General features: G+C 38.3%; 1 protein-coding gene across 2 annotated transcripts; it reads left to right on the plus strand.

The window, feature by feature from the left end:
• Window positions 1-1,175: 1,175 nt before the first annotated feature.
• Window positions 1,176-17,198, plus strand: LOC124258837 (cubilin-like). 2 transcript variants are annotated; one of them, XM_046692927.1, is made up of 17 exons: window positions 1,176-1,351; window positions 2,095-2,170; window positions 2,462-2,598; window positions 3,370-3,510; window positions 4,147-4,228; window positions 6,108-6,244; window positions 7,713-7,874; window positions 8,044-8,143; window positions 8,435-8,571; window positions 8,929-9,078; window positions 9,894-9,981; window positions 10,378-10,487; window positions 10,953-11,108; window positions 12,658-12,739; window positions 13,559-13,680; window positions 13,978-14,145; window positions 15,510-17,198. In XM_046692927.1, the coding sequence occupies exons 1-17, from the start codon at window positions 1,282-1,284 to the stop codon at window positions 15,764-15,766; spliced, it is 2,175 nt and encodes a 724-aa protein (XP_046548883.1). In that variant the 5' UTR covers window positions 1,176-1,281; the 3' UTR covers window positions 15,767-17,198. The 2 variants fall into 2 exon arrangements, with proteins under 2 accessions (XP_046548883.1, XP_046548884.1); XM_046692928.1 differs by having other exon boundaries at window positions 12,664-12,739.
• The last annotated feature ends 9,600 nt before the right edge of the window (window positions 17,199-26,798 follow it).

Raw genomic sequence — 26,798 nt, forward strand, 5'->3', positions numbered from 1 at the left:
AATATTTGCTAAAAGCGGCGTAAAACTAAACTCACTCACTCAGTACTCAGTACAAATCAGTTTATATTGGAGTAGATCAATTTAAGTGATTATGTTCTTATTACAGTAACTCAAAGCAAACACTGTGTTATGCTGGTCACTTGATCCTAAAGAACAGGGGGACTATCTAATTAGGGCTTGGGTCTCGTCACTATATGGCTGAAATATTGCCGGTGTGACGTTAAATGTTAACTCACTCACTCTAATTAGGGGAGTGGTGGCCATGGTTTGGGCTGATTAGGACTGATTGGACTGATATGTTATTACTGATGGGGTGAGCCTTCTCCACCCTCATTCAAGTTTCTGCCAAATGGGGTGTCTGACAAATGGGGTAGCACCCTTACCGCGGTGTCGCTGTAAACACATTGAGTTCAGCATACACATTTAGTTAATGTTAAATATGTCCCGATTTATCAATAGTGCTAATGTCATTTCAAAGTTTCCTTGTCCATCAGGTCGACAAGATAACATATGACATTAGTGAGTGAGTGAGTGAGTTAATATTTAACGTCACATCGGCAATATCTCAGCCATATCGTATGACATTAGTATTTAACGAGCTTGTCGTAACTAGTTAATAAAATGAAACTTTATTGCACTCAAATAAAACAAAACCTCAAGACGAAAATATCAGAGTGCAAAGTAAACTTATGCATACTGAGATAGAATGTGCGATTTCAAATGACGCATCAAATAATATGATGTTTATCTCATCTGTTCACCTTTACCACGATTGGGAATATTACTTTTATCTGGTCACTGGATAAAATAAATTACAAACATGATGGTTATTGACAGAGACTAAACAAATACCCTCTGTATTATCGTAAATAATGGCAAAATAAATCATTAAGCCTGTTTATGCAACTAAATCCACAAAATATTGCATACATCCATTAGGCCTATACGTGACAAAAGCGGACAATATGATTGAATCAATCACTCAAAGATAAACGAAAAGAGGCTCTACGTATACGTTATTGAATTGTTGAAGTTCGAGATACTAAGCTTGTTACTGTATGTTGGTTGAGTGTGTATCTTTGACGGAACACTGTGTCCGTTTTAAGACATTGTCAATATGCGAGTCGCCAAAACGCCGATAACATGCAGCAACAGGACGCAATTGATAACGTATCGCCAACTTGACATTAGTACCGTCATTACAGATGAGGACAAATCGCCTTCACGCTTAGAACCTGTGTTTGTTGCATGTAGATGTAGCTGGAGTTGGGATTTGAACAAATGTTGGGGATATACAAAACGGTAACCATCCTTCTCGGTACCCTGCCACCAATACTTGCCTCAAATACAGGTAATTTTGCACGTTTCTACATGTAGATATTGCCAATGACTGACATTTAATTTACACTGACGACGTGATTGTTCTGTTTGTCTGTTGATAACTCCATCATTTGAGCCATACGACGTGCTGTCGACGTCACGCAGCTACGTACCAGATTCGTTCATGTCTATGGCTCACGTCTGTCATTTTACCAGCATGCTAAAATTCCTTCGCTCTAGTATCTACACGTCCGCATTCCCTTGGACTGGCAACGATATGAGATTATATATCAGGCCTTATATACTGAACAGCTGAACTTATTACTGCGGACAAACATACAATGCAAGTGACATTTGGGTAGTTACGTTTCGTCATGTATGTTCCCGGTTCAAATTCCCTAAGCAACATAGTATTGTAAATGTTTGAGTGTACATAATTCACTCTGGTCACTGCCACGCCTGAAACGTCGCATTTGCTGGCAGAAATGAATAACTGATATTATATTTTCTGCAAAATAAACAAACTTCAGCTTCTCAAATGTACTTCATTTCGAACCACAGATGTAAGATATAAGTGTACTATCAACTTTGGGAAACAAATTGATACAGTGAGAACGTAGCTTTCTTGTATAATACACTCGACAACCCAATGTCTTTATAACTTATCATATCGCTGTTGTAATACCTTTTCAGGTACAAGTATGAAGTGAAATGTAGTTTCTATGGTATTCATACAATCAATCTACCTATAGTTCCAAACTATTGCCTTTATAGAATGCGGCGGAATTCTCACAGCAACATCAGAACTGACAAACCTCACCTTCCCGGATCAACCTCGCTCATTCGGAAAGTAAGTACGTGGCATTGCTCTACTCGAACTCTTTATGGAATCAGTAGTTATATTTTAACTTCAAATATTCTGTTTAAACGTTTCCAACTGTACACTTGCGACGACGAAGTAAGCTTTGAGACGAAATACGTAGACTGGCGCACGTTGTCCAAATAATCCCTTGTGTCTAAAAGGGAAACTTGCTTATGATATTTTATAATATTTGCATTTATATCATAAACAAAGAGATGAACGCGTCCATTATTCCATGCAATACTCAACATTAATAACATGTATTGATCTTGTTTTCAGGCTTTTCTGGTGCTCGTTGATCATTACAGCTGAAAATGAAAACGACACAGTTCAACTGACATCTCGATATTTCAATCGTTACGGATATATCGCAGGCAATGAGTACCTTGAAGTGTATAACGGTAACACCAGTGACGGTACGTACCTACATACATACATATTCCTATCATGTACAACATTATGCCCAATCGTATCATATATCTACACCACTGAAATCCCTTTAAAACACTGTGAGAATTTCAGGATGTGGCATGTCTCATAACATCAACATTGTGTTATCTGTTCCACACTAATTTACGGTTGGAAAAACACTTAGCGGGGTCGTTAAACTCCCACATGCAGACGTTATTTCCCCCAGTTGATAAAAAGTGATCATGATGTATAAACAAATGAAAAATTACAAAGACAGGTCGAGAACTTCCTAATTAACATGCCTTTGAATGTATTGGTCTGTGTCGGATGTCGCCGATGAAGCACGATACACATACCTTTTGGAGAGCGCCTGGTGTCATGACAACTCAATAGTAAGTCATAAAGACAAGGTTACGTGGACAGTGGTAGCATTATGCTATGCAATCCGTTCGACTTTCAGGAACTGTCTGTCCGATGCTAGTCAATTTCCCACTTGTCTGATCCAACTCCATTATTTACAGACCGCTGTCATATAACGAGGATATTGAATAGCAATGACTGAAACTGTTACATATTAGATATCAAATTACATTCATATTTGGATGTATGTAATGGACAATGAAATATTTACGTGCTTTAGGTTGTTTATGCAAATGTATGTCTGTATGTATTTTGCTGTCTGATTACTAATAGTAAATCACCTTTTATTAAATAACAATACATATATAAATAACTAAATGACTAACGTTTAACTTTTGAATCATTTTATCTTTCAGCGGATCAGTATCTTGGGATTTCCTATTTAAAGCAGACAGTGAACTACCAAAGTTCGACGAATTCGCTGTTCATAAAGTTCTACACAACTAATAATAACGAAAACTGGGATGTCTTCATGCTACAATATATTGCACGAAATGGTATTTGACTTACACCTACAATTCCTGCTACATGTACCCATATGTATATCTTAATCCTCGGTAAAATATTGTTAACTCAATTCGTGTATAGGCATTTTGAATTGATGCACATAAGGAAGAGAATTTAAGAATGTCAACTTCTATGTCACGAGGAACATGCTTACATGTACTGCTTCATCAGGTGATTGAATGGAAGAATGCAGAGAGTGAGTGAGTGAGGTGGATTGTACACTGCTTTTCAAAATGTCTTCCAGTAATATCCCCGTGGTGAACCCAAGAAACAGGCTTCACACATACTGGGAATCAAAATCAATTTTTATCGTGATGAGCCAAAGCCTTTACCACACGGCTATTCAAAGTGGTACGTGTTTTGAACACGTGTTTTGAACATTTTTGACAAGAACTGAATTGATTTGATTTATCGTCATACATAACATCTGCTCACAGAACAAGACATGCATGTGACATGGACTGTGATGATACAGTGTACAAAGAATAGGTGATTTACTGCATTTATATGAATGACCACGAACTGTTTTGATTTTGTGATTTTATTGATTTTATTGGACTGTGATGTCGACAGAATGAAACAATGTCAGAATAACCAAACTATATATATTTTTCACATCGATACAGCTGACGACTGCAATAATACGTATGTGGTGTATTACACACCCATGTTCATTCTGTCACCTGGATACCCCGACGCTTATCAGAGGTATGTAAATGTTATACCTACTAATCGTATACAGTGATATCTTGTTTATCTGGACACTGCCTTTCCGTGTTAAATAGTCCTGATTAAAGATGTTGGATTAACGGAAGCGTTGTGCTTGATGTTGTGTTTCTTATTTAAGATGTAAAAAGTAATCAACAAAGGTTTGGTCCAAAGTCCTTGAGTCCAGACAATTTTTAATAACACGGTTTTACTGTATCATAAAGATACCTGGCTATGAAATTCTCGCTACTCGTGGAAGAATATAAATGTGGTATTGGCTGACTACCATCTTGTAAAATCCGATGTCAATCGGTTGGTTGATGTTGCCGTGCCATTAACGTGATGATAAGATTTAAGTCACATGGTGAAATTTTGTAAGAAAAGTCTTGTAACTCGGGAAGTCACTCGCTTGTTACCAGCGGGGTGTATGCGATGTTGTGAGCTGCACGGTCGAGCACACGTACAACGTTGTACACATCCCCAGTGACACACGTACAGCGTGATATCTTACATGTTGTTCACCAATCGCGATTGAGGCATGGGAAGATATACAAGCTAGTTATATCAACGACTACCTAAGGTTACATCGACATATGTCACCAGTGGGACAACTGGATAACAAATGTACGTGACCCACCCCTATTAATACATTATCTAGGTATGTCTTATCCTCGAGTGCTTCTGTCCGAATTTTGATCATTAGAAAAATTATAGATTTATAGCCTTAGAACGTGGTCTTACATTATCATTTCGAAATACCAAATAGCAGTTGCTACGTTGCAAATATAATGACAATAGTTAGGCAATCCGAACAAGGGACATAAGAAACATACCTTAAACACTTGATTGTCTCCTGTGTTTATGTGTGCCAATCACATGCCAGATGTACCTGTATATGGCTTCAGGTACTGAATACATACATTTATGCAAATTGTTTGAATTTCGGCTGCTACCAATTCGGCCGGAGATGCTTACCATAATAACCTTTAATCTGGTGGCGTCACCGAATTCCAGGGGACATTCATATAATTAAAACAGCTGTTGACTTTTACATCATATGGAATCGTCTGAAGACGGGTTATTTTTATTCATAAAAGTCAACAGTTTGTTTAGAGGGTACGTTTAAACATAATAGAAAGGGCATATCAGAATCCGTCAAAGTTAACATGCTTGATATACCTGCACAACCGTAGGCTATTCAAGGAGGGTAAGCTAGTCTTATCCTGATAGGTCAGAGGGAACCAACCCCACTGCATCATCCAACGGATAAGCGCAGCATCAAATTAGTATTAGTTCTTGAGAGGACATTTATGATATCCGCAATTACGGTTTATCAGTCCAGAGTAAATACATTTAGGAGATAGATAAACTGTGTTTGGAAATCAGAGGTATATCACGAAATCATAATAGCTCTAAATTTGATTTAAAACCGAACGCGTAGCGTAGCATTCTACCATAACCGCGTTATTAAGATTATAAAGAGATACACACAGTGTTGGAAAATCAGAGGTATAATACCTGGTTATGTACCTCTGAATGACTTTAATTAACCAATCACAATCCAGTATGTACTGAAGTCATGGTAGAATTTCAATGTATATTACGTCTCGAGTGACTGACAGATGGCAAATAACCAAAGAAAGAAGTTGGTTTCTCGATAACAAGTGCATGTCAACTCTATTGTTGAAACAATGTTACATTATGACTGCAAAGTCATGAACAATGGACGTTGCTGTTTTTCAGCATTTGAGTGTATTTGTCAATATGAGTCGCGGTGCTATGGATTTGCAAACAATTATATTTGCAGTAATTATAGTAACTGCTTCTTTGCAATTACTGAAATTAATAGTTGCCAAGACTATATTTTGAATTGTTTCAGTAACCTGGAATGCTTTATAGTACTGCTACACTGGATAGAGCCGTCAATGCAACCACAACTAGAAGTGGACATCGTAAACTCTGACTTAGATGGAGAATACCCGCACTGCGATAATGCATCGGTTACTCTTTATCAAGGTATGTGACTAAAGTTCACACACATCCGTGACACAAACCCAAGGTGTGGTCTACACAGCGCGATACATTTTTCATTGCAACCAGGAATACCTTGAAAACACATTTTGACATATTCCTATGCTGCATAGTTGACTCGTCATGTTGTACTATGCCGTAGACGATATCTCAGAACTCAGACTATAACTAATGAAGTAGTACCGCTGTTCAATTGTGCTGAAGAGGAATCTAAGCATTGTGATTTTTTTATGAACAATACATATTCGAAACAATATTGGACATCAAAGATATATATTTACACACACACTCAAAAGTGAGTGAGTAAGTTCAATTTTACGCCGCACTCAGCAATATTCCAGCTATATGGCGGCGGTCTGTAAATAATCGAGTCTGGACCAGACAATCCAATGATCAACAATAGAAGCATCGATCTGCGCAGTTAGGAACCGATGACATGTGTCAACCAAGTCATCGAGCCTGACCACCCGATCCCGTTAGTCGCCTCTTACGACAAGCATGGGTTACTGAAGGCCAATATTCTAACCCGGACCTTCACGGGTACACATACTTAAGACACATCTTTGATGTACAATATTGTTTCGTAATAAATGGTTTCTTGTAGGTATGGAAATGGTTTTGCCGCTCTTTGTTGCACAGTTTCTGATGCACAGAATTTGGTATGTGAAGGAAAGTGAAGGCTAAACGCTATTCTACCAATATTAAATCGTCATCATGTTGATGTGTTGAACAGCCTGAAGTAAATATTATTATTCACATTATATACCGACAGTAGTAAAAAATGTGCATACTCTATCACAACACGTGTCTGTTGGTGTGGCATTTAAATGAGAATTGGTGTCTCGATGCCGGATGCTGTCCAGCTACTGAAATGTACCAAATGAAGTAACTTCATTTATCTATCTTCAATTTCTGAGGGTGGTCACGGCTATGTTTGCCTTTGAATGTTTACAATTGTGAAAAATTGCTTCCTGTCGTTCGATTCACATTTGCGGTTAAAAACCTTCGACCTTCTTTCCTATCATGTTGAGCCGACACCCCGTTCACATTTTACCGTTCATCCTTTACATTTCAAATTGTGAAATGAAATACACAATGCCATTTTAGAAAGTTTACTAAGAAAGTGTAATCCCAAATATAGCATATGTTTCATTTCAAAGTGGCTTTAAACCAAACACATTCACAGTTCAGGTTACGCCTGGGGGAATCTTCCATAGTTTTAATAGTTTACAAATTTTGTAATATAGCCCATAAAAATAAACAAAAAAGGTGCCTTACATTTGTGGAAAATTTATTCATGAACTAAGAGCTCAGAAGCGTTTAAACAGCGGTAAGAAATGTGAGCATCTAAATTTCCCGAAAACAATTAACTGTACAGTTAATTTCGAGGAATGATAAACTTTTCAACAACGTAAACTATAGTTTGTGAGGAGTATATATTTTCTGCATCTAGGTGGAACTGGACAGCAGATTGGACAGTTTTGTGGTGATTCTTCAACAACCCCAATTGGTCCGTACTACTCCAACGGATATGTAATGACAATGGTGTTCCAAACCAACGGTGACACAAGTAGTCAGAGCTTCCGAATCCGCGTTTCACACAGTTCACGGAGAGGTTGGTAAATATACCTCAATCACAAAAGTAAACATTACAAACAAAACTAAAACTCACTTCTTAACAGCAAAATATTTGCAATTTAGTTCATGAAAAGTGACACATCTTTGTATCTTTTTATATCGTATATCTTTCTGGCATAATGTGATTGAGTACGTCCATGTTTCAGTGATATATCCCAAATCAAGGGATTGTGGCTCTCAGTTCCTCAGTGCATCCATAAATAGACAGTTCCTACAGTCACCTGGATACCCTGTACGATATAAAGCGTATGTATGCTCCTTTTACCTGCATGCGTACATGTGTATCCTTTCGTTTCAAGAGTGCATGGATACATACTTGCACAAATAACGCATGACTTGTAGCAATCTCGAGTTTACAAAACACATCTGCACTATCAACAAATTAATTTTATAATAGTATAATAATATATATTTTCGCCGTAAAAGCACATACCTGCACATACATCTTCCAGTGTCGTATATGGGGTATAGACGTGGAAGTCAATGTGTTCATGTTCATGTCGATGGTGATCCTACTCAACTTAATTGTTGTTGAAGCAATGAAAACTGTCGGTGGACAATAACGGCTTCGCATCCTAACAAGACCGTGCGCATCGTCGTCATTGACTCGGATATATACACATCAGATGCAACATATATAACCTGCAAACACGACTATGCTTCGGCTTACGACGGCAAGTAATTCTGATATCTATTGCATTTTAAACCATTACTTGGTGGTAATGCCGAAATATGTTCAAAAACAAACACTTTCGAACGTTATGTAAATATATACGAATGAAAGGGTTACCATTCCTCGGTGATCAGACTGCCTATACATCTGTATAAGCGATTGATATTCCCATAATGTTTAAGTATATTCCATCCCAATCTCTTTGTCAAATCAGGGATTCGCAAACATTATGATATTAACATATGTACCTCTTAATTGTCAATCTCTGTCTTCATGCGTTCCTCTCATAGTAACTGGTCATGACAATGACCAATAATTATTCTTTTTACTCTAATATTTAAGTAATTATTCCTTCCAGGACCTTCGATCTTAAATGACACGATTGTTTCGTGGTGTGGCCCATCACTACCGACTCTGCAAAGCACTGGATCAGCTATAACCATTCAGTTCCACACAGAATCGTTTGATAAGCGGAAAGGCTTCAAGCTAGCATATTTTGAAACGGCTGGTATTATGTTTTTTTCATAATTATCAACATTAAAGTAGTCATAATAGATGAAGGAAACGTATTACCTGCGGTTATTTATGATAACAATACAGAACTTTAAGGCAAGTGAGTGGGTAAGTGAGTCTGGTTTTACGCCGCTTTTAGCAATATTCCAGCAACATCACGGCGGATGTAAGGCAAGAAACAACACTAGTGTAATGATATTTTGGGCATCATTATGGTAATGAAAACCAGCCTTTTGAATATCTACGTCAGTGCATAATGTTTGGGAAAGGAAATTGTATTTTTTTGGAAAAAGTAAAAAGTAAAAGGTGGAATTGGAAGAAACCTATTCTGACTCAGCCATCTGTTATCCAAAGTATGGCTATCCAATAGGAAATGTTTGCATGTGTTAACTCTGTCGAAACTCAGCACCCCTTTATGAAATCATCACGGAATTAGTTGTTCCCCAAAAGAAATAATTTACATTTGTATAGTCAACATATCAAATTATACCAATATCTCAGGGCAGTATGATAAAATCAATAAGGGAAAGACCTACCCAGACTGCATCACTAATCTGAATATTGCCTCTCACATTCGTGACACAATGAGATCTTATTAATGTGAACGAAGTAGTTTCATGAGTAGGATAGTAGAGTGGAGTAATATTATCTTAATTCTTCAATAGATCATCAGGGAGGTTTCCAGTATAACGAGGTCCGGTAAAACGAGATTTCACCGTATTGTTCATTGACGCAAAGACACTATGTCACTCATACCAACTGCTTGTCTAGATCCACATCAACTTACTTGATTCACTTACTGTCTTTCAGAACTACGCCAATGTGGCGGGACACTGAATATCAGTATTAATGAAAATGCAACATTGACATCGCCTAACTACCCTGGGCCATACCCAAAGTAAGAAAATATATAGACAAGACAGACGCCATATGATGCTGAACATATTTTAATTTGGAAAGGAACGTATTTTGTCTTTGTTTCAAGTTGTAAACACGAGTAAAACCACCTCTTCCCCAACAAAATCAGAGAAGCAGACTGTCTTCAGGCCAGGGCTTAATGTATGAAGGAATATGGGCAAAGTAACACGTCTCTTGGACCTTCTTGATTATACATCATAGCTACTGTGATGTTGTATGTATTATCATACATAATGCTACCACTACTATCAATCGTAGAGCAATGATGCTTTTGCATGAATTCATTGATGAACGTTTGTAAACATCCTTGCATTCTCTTAAAGTGTTATATTTTTAATGTGCGTTGAATATGGTTACAATGTAATAACAATTTCAGCAACCAGGATTGCAACTGGATCATATATGCGCCAACAACCATGATTATTGAAGCTAGAGTCTGGCATAAAATGTCTGAAACATGCACAGATTATCTGGAAATATACGAAGGTGATTATCATTGTGTCTGATAATAGCACGTCATATTGTTCCAATGTGTGAATTTGTATTTTAACACATGGGTGTACAAATGATAACATGATGTATAATAGAAGCATTTTCATTTTCCACATTCAAGGTTATACAACAGGTGGTTATAAAATTGATATTGCTGCAGGTCTACTGTAATTCATAATGCTTCGTTAGCCCGAGAAACGCTCGTGTGTTAAGATACGAGGCTCATCTGATAATGCTTCTGGTTTTGTATGGATCATATCCGTGCTTATTGGTGTCTCCATTATGACAAAAGTCTCCCACTGATATTTCGGGATGTTTAATCGGTAATAAGCAGACACAGTTCTTATATTTACATTTCGAAGCAGTGATAATGCTTATTCATGAACATATATGTTACGATATCATTCATTTGGTTGGTATTGTTCATCATTGATCTTTGTTAACCGTTTATGATCCAAGGCTTGAAATCCAGTTCATCAAGCTCCGGGAAATTGTGTGGGCATGGGTACCTCAACTACCTTAGTAACGGCCACATCATCACCGTCAGGTTCCACTCTGACACATATTCCCGAAGTCAAGGATTTCAAATGCTTGTCAAGGCGGTACACTTAAGAGGTAATGTGTAATCTCAATTCTAAATGCTGGAAACATTTTATCTATATTTGACAAAGTTTAAAATTGGTAATGATGATGTTACAACAGTATCTAATTAGGAGATAATCCTATTGTGTTTACATTCTGGAAGTGATTATAGTTGGTTGAACGCTGCTAAATGTCAATCACTTCCAAAATGTAAACACAATAGGATTATCTCCATTCTACCGTGACATATGCACCATGAATAAAACGCGTTTTAAATATGCACTCATTACCCTTGCGTAGTGTTTTGACACTACGAGCAGTGAACCGGCTCTCAGAATTAGAAGTGAACAATTTTCAATAACCACTTTTGACTTATGGATCAGACGTTTGGGGATTTCATTCATCGCCTGATGTCGAAAATATACACACTAAATTCTGTAAATTAACTCTGGGGCTGAGTAGAAAAACTCCAAATAATTTTGCAAAATCTATTTTGGCTAGAAATTCTGTCGAGGTGCCACATTATTTAAAAATTGAAACTTTTGGCTTAGATTAATAACTCACGAAAACAACTTGCTATTGAAGAAAACGTATACTTTGCAATATAAAAGGGCAGAGAATGGTAGTGCTTGCTGGGCACTCAATGTTAAATCATGTTGTTTTCTTACGGATTCGCAGAGGTTTGGATTCAAGTACAGAGTGTTGGATGGGCTGATTTACTCTTACATCAGTTCAGGCAAATATGTGTAGACATTGAGAATCAAATCTGGCATGAAAATATTCAATCCTGCTCCAAACTGGAACTGTTCTTTGCTGTGAAAGATCATTTTCAATACCATAACTGGGTTCAATTTATCGATGTAAAATTATTTCAAATAAATATTTTAAATTTTCTTGGATCTAATCACAGTCTTCTAAGAGAAATGGGCAGATATTATAAAATTCAACGAAATGTACGTGTTTGCCCTTTTTGTATTACACCAGTTGTCAAGGATGAATTTCACTTTTGCCTCGTGTGGCCATTTTACCTTCATCTGCGATCCAATCTCCTACCTCAATATCATCACATGTTCCCAACTCGCGAGAAAATGGTCTTGTTATTTTGCTCCACTGATCAAAACATATGCAAGAATCTGACAAAATATATATTTCTCGCTGCTAAGAAACGTGATTCCTTTTCCAAAGGGATATCTGTGAAATAATATCTTAGTTACACTAATGTTCTCAATGTTCGTGTATTATATACAGCGCTCCTGTTACAATTGTACTTATCAGTACCCTGTACCTGTATAATGGGCCGGTGGCCCCTTTACCAGAATAAAATCAACACAATCTATATTTGACAAGTTGACTGATGACCAGTCTCGATTAGCTGACGAAAGATATTTCAGAGATTTGTTCATCCATTCAACGTGGTGAACGCATTCATACACTCACTGGATCAATCACTTTTTGCTTATACAGTTTGCTGATCGTTACTTCTGAAGAGTATCCTAGATTATGTCATCATAATCCTTGCAAAGGCAGATTAGGTTACAAGGCCTTTATTTTCAGAGTGACATCCTGTCATTTGTCTCTTAAGTTTCAGATAAAAGGGAACTTTCATCTATCGTTGGCGAGGACAATAATCTATATTCACCGAATTACCCACTTAATTACCCGACGTAAGTATTCGACGACCTTGCATGTAAATCATCAGTGACATATTACATAATGGAAACATATCGTATGTTCACACTAATGGGTGTGGTTACAGGTTATTGCTGTGCACTTTGCTCACACTTATCCTTCTGGTGATTCACTTTGTTAAGCATTTCAAGGCTGATGGTATTCCAACAAGGTGGGCGGTGGGGTAGCCTAGTGGTTAAAGCGTTGGTTCGTCACGCCGAAGACCCGGGTTCGAATCCCCACATAGGTACAATGTGTGAAGCCCATATCTGGTGTCCCCCGCCGTGATGTTGCTGGAATATTGTTAAAAGCGGCGTAAAACCAAACTCAGTCAGTCAGTCAGTCCAACAAGGTATTCCACGGAGGTATTAAACCATTCAAGGATGATGATGACTATCCCAGTGTCCATTTTGATTTTGTTGATGAATGTTAATATGAAATGTAGGTAAATATGTAATGAATTTAACCCGACTGTCCTTCACCATATCAGTGTATTCCCAGCTTTAGCATAGACACAGTAGTGAGTACGTAAGTGTGGTTTTACGGCGTTTGTAACAATATTCCAGCAATATCACGGATGGGGACAGCATAAATGGGCTTCACGCATTGCACCCATGTGGCAAAATGAACCCTGATCTTCGGCATGGTGCTTTAACCACTAGACTACCCCACCGTTCCACACAGACGCAACATGCTTGTGCTTGTGGCTCATGGGTCCTTCCATGGTATGACCCTGAAAATAGGAGGGAAAATTAGCTGTCATTTTTTTTAGAAGATAAAGAGACCCTACATGTATGTTTTGTTTTTCATTCAAGCAACACTGCGGTAAGCTGGAAGATCACCACTCACCCAAATAACACGATCAAGATCAACGTTCTTGAGTCAAGTATTGAAAAGTCTAATGGTTGTTTCCATGACTACGTGGAGGCGTTTGATGGTAAGTGGCGTGATATCTTTCCACTATATTCTATGCGGTACACATTGCTTACAACGGTAAATGGACAGGTTGCCACTATTGAGAATGAAAGTATGTGATTGCGTGCGTTCGCGCGTGTGTATGAGCCTGTGTCTGTGTTTGCGTTCATGTCTTTGTATTCATTACGGAGATCCATATACAAAAATACTGATTGCACTATGTTTAGGTTACATCCTAACTCCAAGGTAATTCTCCAAAATTACTGAAGGAACATTTGCATTTGATGGAGGAGACCAAACGATATTTGTTCTTTTAAAGGTTCTGACTCTAACGCCAAGTCACTTGGTCGCTGGTGTGGAAAGAGTGAACCAACGAAAACAAGTTCTGGATCAGTTATGTTCCTGAACTTCAAGTCAGACGCATCCAATGTTGATCGTGGGTTCATGATCACGTACACAAACCTAAATAATCATCACAAAAAACCTGGTAAGTTTTCGTCTGTCTAAACACATGTTTGACCTTTGATATCAGGCGACAGATGGGATTTCGACTATGATAGACATTGACGCGAAATTAGTATTCAATATTTAGAGGCAAACAGCTGAGGATGAAATGAAATATCAATATCTTTATCCAACAGCTCTAAATTGGTAAATTATTCCTGGGTGAAACTTGCTGTACAGGTAATTTCGGTAGTAAACTGGTGCCCTTGGATCATTTGGGATGAATATACATCATTTACCACAGAACGCAGGTACAATTTTATTGTAAATACACTCCTGATTTCACGTTCAGTGGAACGTTTCCGATCATAAGGTTATTTGTGAATGACATGATCATTTTACTCCATGTTGGGAGAAAACTCGAGGTGGAAAGAAATAGAAAGAACATTGGCACCATGCCAAAAGGAGGCCGTCAAGTATATACTTACGTATCTAGGCCCTATGAGTGAGTGAGTAAGTTAAAATTGTACATCTCATCGGCAATATTACAGCTATATGGCGATGAAAACAAGGTAATCATTATAATAAAAAATATCTGTCGATTAAGGACAGTAAAACCAACAAGAATATCACAGTATCAAGAATTAAAACTAGCATCTCTCTCTTAAATAGGACAATACATTATATAAACGGGCTGAGTATCGCCAACACCTGAAGGTAGGTCACCATACTAGGGACCATGCATGAGGACTTACAGTACCTTTGCTACCTGCATGGACCCCAGCTGGAGTTACACCATTCCTTCAGCCACTGGCGATTCTAATAATACTTAGCCATTATAAAAACAACAAATATTCTACGATTGAAAAGCTTGGTAGAGCTAAATTGACTTTGAAAGTTTGGGGACTTACTTACCCTCTAAGGAGGACTCTAGGTCCTATGACATGTACCGAAATTACTCCATTTGTACAGTGATTTCCAAAAAGTAGTATCGGCACATTTCAGCGACGTCACAACAAGAGATTTCAAACCTGTTAGAACTAGAGATGTAAATGCAGTTACTGAATATAATGACCCAACGTCGTCAGGGATAACCAACATTTGTTTAGATAAAGGTATACAGATAACGGTATGCACAAGAACTATCTTTGAGAAAAATACTCGTTTATAAATCAGGCATATGATACTTAAGTTGTCCGTAATTATTACTCCTTATAAGGACCTGTTACAAGAAAAGAGACCTTCTATAACTGATCATAGTTGTTACGAAACAATCATGTATTCGGTCGGGTCTCGGAATGGCACTGACAAAACAAGAATCATTATCACTGTGAATATGAGAGTCTCTTATTCATTATTATTTCTCTTATACATTTCTCTTATCTATGCATTATCGATTTATATCAGATAAGAGGCCATCTAAAGATGCAAATGTTGGGGACATCGTTGGAGGTTCGATTGGTGGCGCGTGTCTGCTGACTCTCATACTAAGTGGAATCGGTGTTTGCGTCTACAAACGAGGCCAGCGAAGCGATACAAAAGACGTACCCAGCAAAATTGACAAAGAACCTATCATCGACGCCAAGTCCCCAACCAGAAAGGCGACGAGTTTTACTGCGTCTCCGGAGTACATTAACATGGAAACAGCGTTCTGCAGACTTTAAAAATCACCTCCCCAAAAAACAAAAACAAAAAACAAAAAATAGTTACAAAAATCAACAAACAAACAAAAAGCCAATAACAAAACAAACAAAAACAAATAAAAACAAAACAAAAACCATACCATGGATTCTCCTGTTTATCACAGAACATTTCTGATATGAAGATTATGTTGACAGATTCGTCAAGACACTCTCGGTCTGAGTCCAATGTGAATAGTACAACTACACAAAAAGAGGTGTTAATCAAATGCTTCTATGAACGAGATATAATCTCTGTTTTGTAGAGAATGGTGGGATGGAGCTGGTGAGGATTGTGTCTCGAGTATTTGTCATTAACAAATGGAAATACAGTATAAAAGATATTTACTTTTCAGGAACGCTATCATGCATGCATACAAACATATATATTACTGACATTTATTTTTCTAGTAAACAACAAACACTTTTTTATATACTTTGAGTAAATACGTGCGCTGATTATCGGTCATTCTTTCATATATCTGTCATCGTCTTTACTTTGTCGTTCACGTCCAAATGGAATCGGATGATGTTATGACATCTGATAATCGAGAGCTTTGTGTGATATATATTGAAATGCAAGCTGACAATAACCAGTGATCGTGGTATTTCTATCAAAACCCAAGATAATATACTTTCATGGTTGATTTGAGTTGATTATAATAATCAGGTCAAATGATTAATTCTTTTAATCTCTGTTATCTCTTTTGCTTTTTGCTTCGAAAGCGTAAATGTTATAATTATTATATTTGCATCATTATCGTCAAATTACGTGTTTTCGAACATCCTATGTGTTTGGGCGCCAGTGTTTACTCTGTAACAAGGGATGTTGCCAAGACATTGTCAATACTAGGATAGTGGATACTCAATGCATTATGTGCTGGCGATAAGGCGCCTCACTCTGAGAGTGTGGGTTCGAATCCTGGATGAGACTGAATCCTAAAACGCTCTAGAATCTGCACTTTAATGAGAAACTAGAATCCCAAGTATGACACAAGTCACTTGAATTTCGGCTTGCGTTTAAAATATTGTTGTCCTTTTTAAGCTAGTGAGATGTTTAAAGTTGTTGATGTGGTTGTCGGAAAACACGCAAACGAGGAGACACAGTGTTTAACTTTGTAATAAAGTGATCAGTGAAGAACAACACAGTTTTGATTTGGTTATCAAAGGTTGATGACGTGTAATCATTTATTTATTAAATACAGAACTGCCCATTAACCATTTCTCTATGTATGTGATGTCTGTATAATATGGATACCTTGACGGTGAAAGATTATATTTAAACACACCACAAATGTCTGTTGAATCACAAATGCCACTTCGATCTTTGACATGAACATAATTTGCTGTGATGTATTGGGGCGTTGCTGATATCATTATCCAGATTATATCAGTAAATAAATACAATGTCGTGCAAGAGTGTGTATGTTGCTGCTTGTATTCACGGAAAAGTCATTCCCCAAATTCAGCATGGATACCCCACTTAAACCCATTACACCAGTCCCTACGGGATCTGTCCCGTTCTCTCATTAATGCCATCCGCCCGGCAAGGTAAAACCAACTACCGTTTTTAGTATATCGCAGGCACGGGATCGAACTAGGGAAACACAGCCACCCTATCCAATGCACCACGTACTCTCTTCATTTAGTAACAAGTAAAACCAGAATCGTTGAACTCAGTTGGAACGTTATACATGAATGGCGACATGCGTTTATTCCTTAGATGTATGATACTCACAAGGGATTGCGTATTCTCTTGGGAGACAGACATAATTCCTAGGACACAAACGCCCACTTTGTACAACTTTGTGGCTTCTCTGGCACAGTCACACTTGTTAGAATATGGTAGAAGGAATTCTGCGGAAGAGACATTCGACATCTTTTTGCCACATTTTAGTGAATAATATTCAGCTGTTAGACAATTTATGAAACTATTTTAACGATTGATAATTAAAGTTGACGCGCCATCTTGCTTGACAGTAATAAAAGAACGATTTTAAAATAGATGCTGGGGCAAATGGCGGAAAATATTTTAACAGCCTTCTGACGGCGGCCGGTTATGACCTCTACGCCCCACCCCTCTCTCTCTCAAAATGCAAACTCCTACGATAAGGTGTGCCGTGTGTTCCATGTAAGTCTAACGTTGTGAGAGCGGTTGCTGCCACCCACGTATTACTCCTTTCGTACAGTCAGGCTTTAACTATGTCGCAAACGGGTAATTATTCAAGGCGATAACAGGTATTATCTCTATGCTCCGTGTGGTTGGACAACAGAAACAACGACACAATGTAAACTGTGGCTTAGGAACTAAGATCAATAAAATTCAAAGGGTTTCGGGGTGGGTAGGTATGTGGAAAGCCTAGTAGCCACGTGGTTAAAGCATTCGCTCGTCACGCCGAATGCCCGGGTTCGAAACCCCACATGGGTACAATGTGTGAAGCCCTTTTGTGGAGTGCCTCTCTATGATACTGCTGGAATATTCCTAAAAGCAGTGTTAAACTCACTCATGGATATCTGTCCGGCACATGGGTTGATAGCGATATTAAAATAAGCAACATCACTTCATTGCAAATTTGACTACAGTTTCTAATAAAACAAATCTGCAGGTGAGTGGCAAACATCTGCAATGATGACGATAACAAGCACATTATCTGTCGCATAGTCACGCGCCATATACTACGACAGATTAGTCATCAAGTTCTGTGATATTGTTGCGACAAGTTTACGAAATTAAGACTCTTAAAAGGACATATTTGATGCTTGTTTGTGCACGTTAATGAAACATCCCTGGAATATTTGCCGATTAGTTATTTGCATAATTTCGTAGAGTCTAGACTGAACAGCAAGCTCAGGTTGAAATACGAAATTGATACCAGAAGAAACATAATGGAATAGTGAGTCAGTTTAATTTTACGCCGCACTCAACAATCTTCCAGTGGAATGGCCGCGGTCTGTAAATCATCGAGTCTCGACCGGACATTATCAAGTGATCAACAGCATGAACATCGATCATACGAACAAGTCAGCGAGCCTGACCACCCGATCCCGTTGGTCGCCTCTCACGACAAGCATGGGTTACTGAAGGTCAGTTCTAACCCGGATCTATAGTAGATAATGGAATAGATATGGGGGGTTTCAGAAGGAATGCAAGCTCCAACAGAAAACAAACGTTTAACGTTTCCACTTGTTTCTGTTTTCTGTACATGTACGCATCGCACCAACGCAGTACCGTTATCAAAACACATAGGTTGCCGATAACATACTACAGTCGCTAGGTCGGTATGTCACAATTTTCGCCCCATGAACAACTCCGTGTAAGACATGAACATCGTAATGGTGCTGTACACTGGGCAGAGCTGACGAGGATACATACGATGGCATCACAATTCACTGCAGTCGTGCTCTTGGGTATTCTGTCTCCTGTACTTACCACAAATACACATAAATATACATACATGTAAATTTATATTGACAGCTCAGCCTGTTGCGTAGAGGTCAGGTACACATCATACGTCATGCGACAGCACCAGGACATGCCATCAGCAGATGAACAGTCCTTCGACGTCTTGGTATGGCTGGCATACGAGCCCACAACCCCTTCCCTGGAATGACCTTGACCCGTCTAGACCGTCAACGCAGACTGCAATGGGCACGAGTGCTCTTTACATATTTCAGGCGGTTCGGAGTTCAAATTATTCGACGTAGGTTAGAGCGAGGTTGGCGCCATCATGCGTTCAAGTAGTTCCTCCGTTCGATGGAGGAGGTGCCATGGTATGTGGCCAGAGAACAACAAGACTGATGATCATCCAAGGAAATGAGAATGCAGAGTGTTGAGACCTACTGTGCTGCCCTTTACTCGACAACAGCCAAGTGGAGTAATTTGATGAAATAAACATAAGTTATATTTGAGATTACACTTTCGCAGTAAAGAAGATATTCTAGTACTTTTGTTGGAATGAGTCCCACCCGGGTTTCGAACCCACACCCTCAGAGTCAGGCACCTAAGTGCCAGCACGCAAAGTCAGCCGTCTGAACCCGCTCAGCCACTGAGCCTTCCACTAAGAAAATGTAGTACAGATCACGGTCTTTGTGCACCCCTGTGATAAGTGTAAGTTGGCACGGCTCCCACGGCCAAAAGCTACGAATACACAATTACATAATATTATGATGTGGTCAAATGTAACATATGTTATATTTGGGATTACACTTTCCCAGTAAAGTACAGACTCTCCTGTCTCATTGTGTGACTCTTTATGCACTTTGTGAATGAACTCTGATTTGTGTAGTATTAATTTTAATCCCTTGACTTTCCTTAATGAATTCCTGCAATTGCAAGACCAGCATTATTATGGATTTTCCGTTAAATTATTGGAAAATGAGTTCTGTCCGTAAAACAATTATCATAAATCTCACATACTTCTTTGTTTCTATTATTTGGTCAAAAGAAGTTGGTGATAAGTTTCTTTTTCCCGGTAGTTTAAGTCACCTGGTTACCAATCCACGGAAGTTTTGTTTAAAACAGTTTGTGCATGTGTCCTTTCAGAGCAAGGCAATCACGAGCCAAACTATCCATCATATCTATCTTCAATCTGGTTGCTATGGGTAGAAATGGTTCTCCAGTATGTCTACAGATAATGTGACATAATACACATATAATAAAGGGTTTTGGATTGACACGATGGCACAACACATATATTGGATGAGACATGCGATTGCAAACATCTGAAAATTAAGTGTCCATAAATTTTATTAAAACATACCAGAATGTGAAGGATGTGAAGCAGCAACTTTCGTTGCCTACGCTCACTTTTATGTTGTTAATATGAAGATATGAACAGGAGGTGGTATCAGCCATTTTACCGTACTGCTCAGATTGCCTTACATAAAGAACATAGCAACAACAGGGAGTTTCTAAATGGTTTGATGGTCATGAGTTCACTGTTTTAATGTCGCAATGAAAAAAGGATTACATATTAGTCCATTATACATTTATTCACAGATAAATATTATGAACAATGTTCTCAGCTTTACAACTACAAAACAATTAGAAAAAAGTAAAATGGACTCACTTATATGTCTACTTACAGATCGGAATAAAGCACCATTGTTATATGTACACAGTTTTCCTTTAAGCTAGTTCATATCTTGTTTGACAGATGTTTGTAATTGTCATTAGTTGAGGAAATGTCGAACGCAGCGGTGGCATGGATGCATGCAGAGAGCCTGCTGTTACTTTCACCTTTATTGACACCAGCTACTCTCGCCGCAAATTTGCAGATTGCGGATAGAAGTAGCGGGGTACCCCCGCAATAGTACCCACAATAACAACTGCAACTTTCGGGAAACAGGTATTTGTATCTGTAGTGATAAGCAAAGGAATATCATGTATTAACATTGACCTTAAGGGGAATGCCATTACTATGTTCTGTTAGTTCAAACATAAACTGAAAGTGGCAAATATAGAAGTACATACGCGCCAAAGAGGTAAATAAAGGAAGTACAGAGTCGTGCAAAAAGTATTCGGACGAAATGGCGACCTCGTTTTATTGCGGAATCGCTTCGCAACTTTGAATTCGCGTTATCGGCAATCGCGATGAAAATGACACTGACATTATTTTTGGTAACAGTCATTCATGTGATCCGTCAGGTCACGTGGTTGTGTTGTCGTCTGTTGTCGTCGCGAGAGCATGAACTGAATATGGGTCGAAAAGGTAAGGAACTGACCCCCCCAACATAAAAAAGGTAGTGAAACAATTACTTTTGGAGGGAAAACCTATAAGATACATAAGTAACCTACTTGACGTTCCTCGGTTGGTGAAAGTGAATAGACGTGACACTTTGGCAGATATTACCCAAAATGTCATTGAAAATAGACCTGATCCAGTGGCAAAAAGAACTCTGCAATTTCATTTGCACAAAAAACGATTGTCACAGACGTGTTGCAAAGAAAAGGGTTTTTTGTGAGGGAGATTAACTGAAAGAAGCGGCTTGGGTGGTATAAAGAATAAAGACGATTGACAGTTGATAATTACTGGAGGAAAGTTATCTTTTCTGACGAGAGTAAGTTAATGATTGGACACGATGAGCGTGTTCACATCTGGAGAAAACGAGATGAAGGATGGATACCCGATCTTGTGTCACCCCGATATCACCACCCCGGTATTCAGTTATGATTTGGGGATGCATATCATGGCACGGAGTTGGGACCCTGACACCCTAGAAGATAATTTGTGGCCAGTTATCGCCCGGCATTGTCCTGACGGAGGATGCATTTTTCAACTTTGACAACTCCCCGGTGCACCGGGCGAGATCAACGTTAGTATACATGGCCAGAAATCACATAAATAACATGTCATGGCCTGCTCAAAGTTCAGACATCAATATCATCGAGAATGTGTGGTTATTTCTAAAAAGGAAACTGCAGGGAAGAGCACATCGTATCCATTCTTGTGAAAACCTTGTACACGAAATTCAAGACATTTGGACCTCTATCACGGCCGAATACGTGCAATCCTTGTACAACTTCATTCCAAGGCGGGTTATGAATGTTATCCGACTGAAGGGACACCTAACTAAATGTTAGGTAAGTTTCAGTTCATTGCTCGCATTCTTAGAGAAAATATCTTATGATTTTGAACTACCCACTTCCGGGACTAGCGATAAGACGACGCCATTTTGTCCGAATACTTTTTGCACGACTCTGTACATACACACCCAAAATGCAGATTCAGGAAGTACATATACCCGTGAAAGTCCGGGTTAGAATATTGATCTTCGGTAACCCAATGCTTGTCGTAAGAGGCGACTATCGGGATCGGGTGGTCAGGCTCGCTGACTTGGTTGACACATGTCATCGGTTCCCACTTGCGCAGATCGATGCTCATGCTCTTGAGCACTGTATTGTCTGGTCCAGACTCGATTATTTACAGACCGCCGCTATATAGCTGGAATATTGCTGAGTGCGGCGGAAACCTCAACTCACTCACGCACTCACTCACTCAGGAAGTATATACACACCCAAAAGACAGATACAGGAAGTACATACAGACCAAAGAGGTAGATACAGGAATTCTTTAAAAATCTATTAACTCTTTTGCTGTTTGCTTCGAAGGCGTAGTGGATAAAATGTATTGTGTGCTGGCGATATAGCGCCTCACTCTGAGAGTGTGGGTTCGAATCCTGGACCATAAAGCGTGCTAGAATCTGCACTTTGCTGAAAAACTGGAATCCAAAGTACATGTACAACACATTAGGTTACATTAGGATTTCGGTTTCCAAGATAATCTTGTCCTTTTTTAAGCTAGTGGGGGTTTTAAAGTTGTTCATGAGGTTATCGGAAAACAGAGAATGTTTCTTAAGCGTCCCAAAAACACTAAAAACGAGGAGACACGGTATATAACGTTGCAAAGAGATCAGTGGAGAACAGCACAGTTTTGATTTGGTTATCAAGGTTTAATGATTATGTAATCATTTATTTATTGAATACAAAACTGCCCAGTAACCATATTTGCATGTGATGTCTCTATAATATGAATACCTTGACGGTGAACATTTTGATTTAAGAAAATATCTGGTGTATAGATATGTGATACGGTCATCAGAAACGTCACTTCGATCGTTGAAAGGTACATAATTTGCTGTGATGAATTGTGATGTTGCTGATATCATTATCCAGATTATATCAGTGAATAAATACATGCAAGAGTGTGTACGTTGCTGCTTGTATTCACAGAGATGTGATTCCACAATTTAACATGGGTACCCCACTTACACACCGTAGGAACGCGTACGCCTGGACATCGTTACGCACCAGGAAGTGAACGAGTTGCTATGCTAACGGTGAGTTTGTTTCATGCATTCAGTGTAGCATTTTGTGTTAAAAACAAATTATTATAGACATTTAAGGTATTATATTTCAGGCTGTAAAAATGTAGACACAGAAGATATCCAGTGTCTTTTTATAGCTCTTGATGTGATCGACGAGGAATACATGGGCGACTTTTAGACACCATTCCTTCTAAGAAATAGCAAAATGTTAAACAAAATTATCTACAATTATCATAAAACTAAACAAACAATATGAACAAATGTACATTTTAAAAGATAAATATATGTTTTGATTATATCCAAAATTTCAAAAGATTATAGCAGACGGTTTTTGAGATATAAGCATTTGAAAACAAGTGGTATGATTGCCGTGGTGAACACATTACGCGACCACTCTTTTAGCGTTGGTGAACGATTTCATTGGCAGTGAACGCATTACGTCACAAAATATTAGGTGTTTTCTAAAGGATTTGCTCTTTTACGTTTCAGTTAAACCTCTACAATGCAACCATACACGTGTGACTATATTGTGGGCATGCTTCTCAAAGTTTGTGTGATATCATTACGCATATGAAAGACGAACGTTCATCAGAAAGAATCATTATCAGAAAACTGAAGCTTTGTGAGGTGACTGGGTCACTAAAAGTATGTGAGGAAAGATTACAAACACGTCCCATCTGAGCTTTTCATTGATTGATAAGGAAATAACTGTTGCTCATATCCCAGAGGCATTGAAAATTGTAGTTTAAAGGATGATAGTGAGTGTAAGCCTCCAAGAAAGAAAGACAAGGTTTCCTCGGAATCTGATGAATATGATGCGACCAACATCCATATTTCTCAAATAAGTATAATGTTGCCAGAGGTTTTGAAAGAATTAGATAAACATGGTTTGTCAGAACTTTATGTTAAGTTTAACGAACTGGTTGCACTGAATCAAATTTCAAATCGACAAATAACAAGAATTTAGTAAATTGAGAAATACATATAATACATATAAATCCTTATTTACAGATGGGTCCAAGGATGGTGGCGCAGTGGTTTGTGCCACTGTCATTAGATCCAAACAATATCTTCTCGATTACCAGATAACAGCTCTATTTTCATAGCAGAAGCAAACGCCATATTAACAGCTTTAAAATATATTCAAAAACACCCTAAATACAAACAATATATAATCTATTCAGATTCTCTTTCTTGTCTTCAGGCTATTAAAAATCTTTCTTGTAAGCATCCACCTTTAATTCAAATTGTTGAATTATATAATGATCTTGCTACTGGCCAATGCGATTTGGGTTGTCAGTCCAGATTTGAGGAGGTCATTATGCGACGATGTCGTATTGGCCACACTAGATACACTCATGCATACCTATTGAAAGGTGAGGATCCTCCGTTTTGTATCCCTTGCGATGAGAGAACCACGGTCAAGCATATCTTGCTTGACTGTGTTGAATTCTCCATGATAAGGGATAAATACTTCAATGTGAAAACAGTTAAGGATCTTTTTAACACTGTTAATTTTCATTTAATAATTGTTTTTTTAAAAGAAATTGATTTAATAGATGAATTTTGAAAAATATGTTCTGTAGATAGATGTATTTTAATGTTTGGTAGTTTAGATTAGTAACTTAGATTGTTAGTGGCTGTACCCTCAAAGGGGGTTAAAGTACCGTAAAATTATTGTCCTCCTGATGGGGTGCATAAGTCTCGAAACATTTAAAGTCAACCCCAACAATCGCCAGCGGCTGAAGGGATGATATAAATCCAGCTAGGGTCCATGCAGGTAGCCAAAGTAATATAAGTCCCCATGGTTCCTACTATGGTGATCTACCTTCAGTTGTTGGCGATTTATAGCCCTTGTTTTATACTGTATTGTCCTCTTTAATTGAAATGTGTTAGCTTTGCTTGCTAGTTTTATTCATATGTGTGATTCTCTAGTATGTTTACTGTCCATCGTCGACATGTTTTAATCTTCAAAATGTTTTCTCTCTATATTGTATAAATTGTTTTCGTCACGATATGGCTGGGATATTGCCGATGTGACGTTAAATTATAACTCACTCACTCACTCACTCAAATCCACAAATGCAATATAATGAGCAAATCAAAATGTTCTGGTTGACAGGGTATAAGCTATTTCATGGCAAATATATATCCGTTTCATGTCATGACAGGACAGAAACAAGCGATATGTCACTTACACCCAAAACTTCTGCCTTAAATTTCGTGGTTCCTGACATAAAGACTTTAGAGAGTAATAGTATACTTTCAAGTGAAATTTCACCTGGAATTCTGTCAGATTCTTTAGATATGGTTGCAGAACTACATGGTGGCGAAAATAAAAAGCGTATGATGTTATGTTTTGATGGTAAAACGACCAACAGATGCATCACTGAAGATGAAGGAGATGTTGACCTCTTTGGGTGTGAGCCATCACCAACAGTTGCAGAAATAAGGCAGAGAAGGAAGGAAGAACAGGATCTTTTACAGAATATCATAGAGAGAACCCAGTCGGCTTGGGACAATACTTAGGACGAGCATCAATTTGGTACATGTGTCACAGAGTTACAAGAAGTAATTCGCCTGTTAAGTATGAGAATTAAAGATATGAGGGAAACATTAGTCACAAAGAAACCCTGTTTGGAGAAGTTCAAGATGGTTGATTTGCAAAAGTCTAAGTATCAGTTTGTTGTAAGTAGTATTCAGATCCAAATATATTAAATCAATGAATGCATTTACCAATTGCTTGAACACGAGTTCACAAATTGGAGGAATGTGTGCAAACATGCAAGGAGCTTCTCATCTTTACTGTTCTGGATCAAAAGTTGACCTAGACTGTTTGCATAAATGCTGATGAATCCCTGCACACTTTCAAAAAGGGTTCAACGGGTATTGAGCAGCATATCCTTTTGCAAAGCTCACAGAAGTGGTTTTCAGAACGGGAGAAAGCAAAAGCTACAGGCAGTACCGTCTGTAAAGCGATTGGCTTGGACACGCTGAAGTCAAAGATCCAACACTTCGATAGAGTTATCAACCGTTCATCAAAGGTGGAGATTCCACTTTCAGACAAAAAACGTTTGCAATACGGTACAGACCACGGGCAGGATGCTTGTGCAACAACAGTTGGTGTAGTAATGCCAATATATTATCCACATCTATCCTTCATTGAGGAGGGGTGTTCAACACAACGAGA

The sequence above is a fragment of the Haliotis rubra genome, unplaced genomic scaffold (assembly GCF_003918875.1).
Source record: "Haliotis rubra isolate DU_JTF1 unplaced genomic scaffold, ASM391887v1 Scf70, whole genome shotgun sequence".
In the NCBI taxonomy this organism is placed as follows: domain Eukaryota; kingdom Metazoa; phylum Mollusca; class Gastropoda; order Lepetellida; family Haliotidae; genus Haliotis; species Haliotis rubra.

Coding starts and splice junctions, on each gene's coding strand:
- LOC124258837 (XM_046692927.1), top strand. CDS start 1,282: ATGTTGGGGATATACAAAACGGTAACCATCCTTCTCGGTACCCTGCCA. Junction 4,229..6,107: donor TACCCCGACGCTTATCAGAG/GTATGTAAATGT, acceptor GAATTGTTTCAG/TAACCTGGAATGCTTTATAG. Junction 11,109..12,657: donor CAAGGCGGTACACTTAAGAG/GTAATGTGTAAT, acceptor TTGTCTCTTAAG/TTTCAGATAAAAGGGAACTT.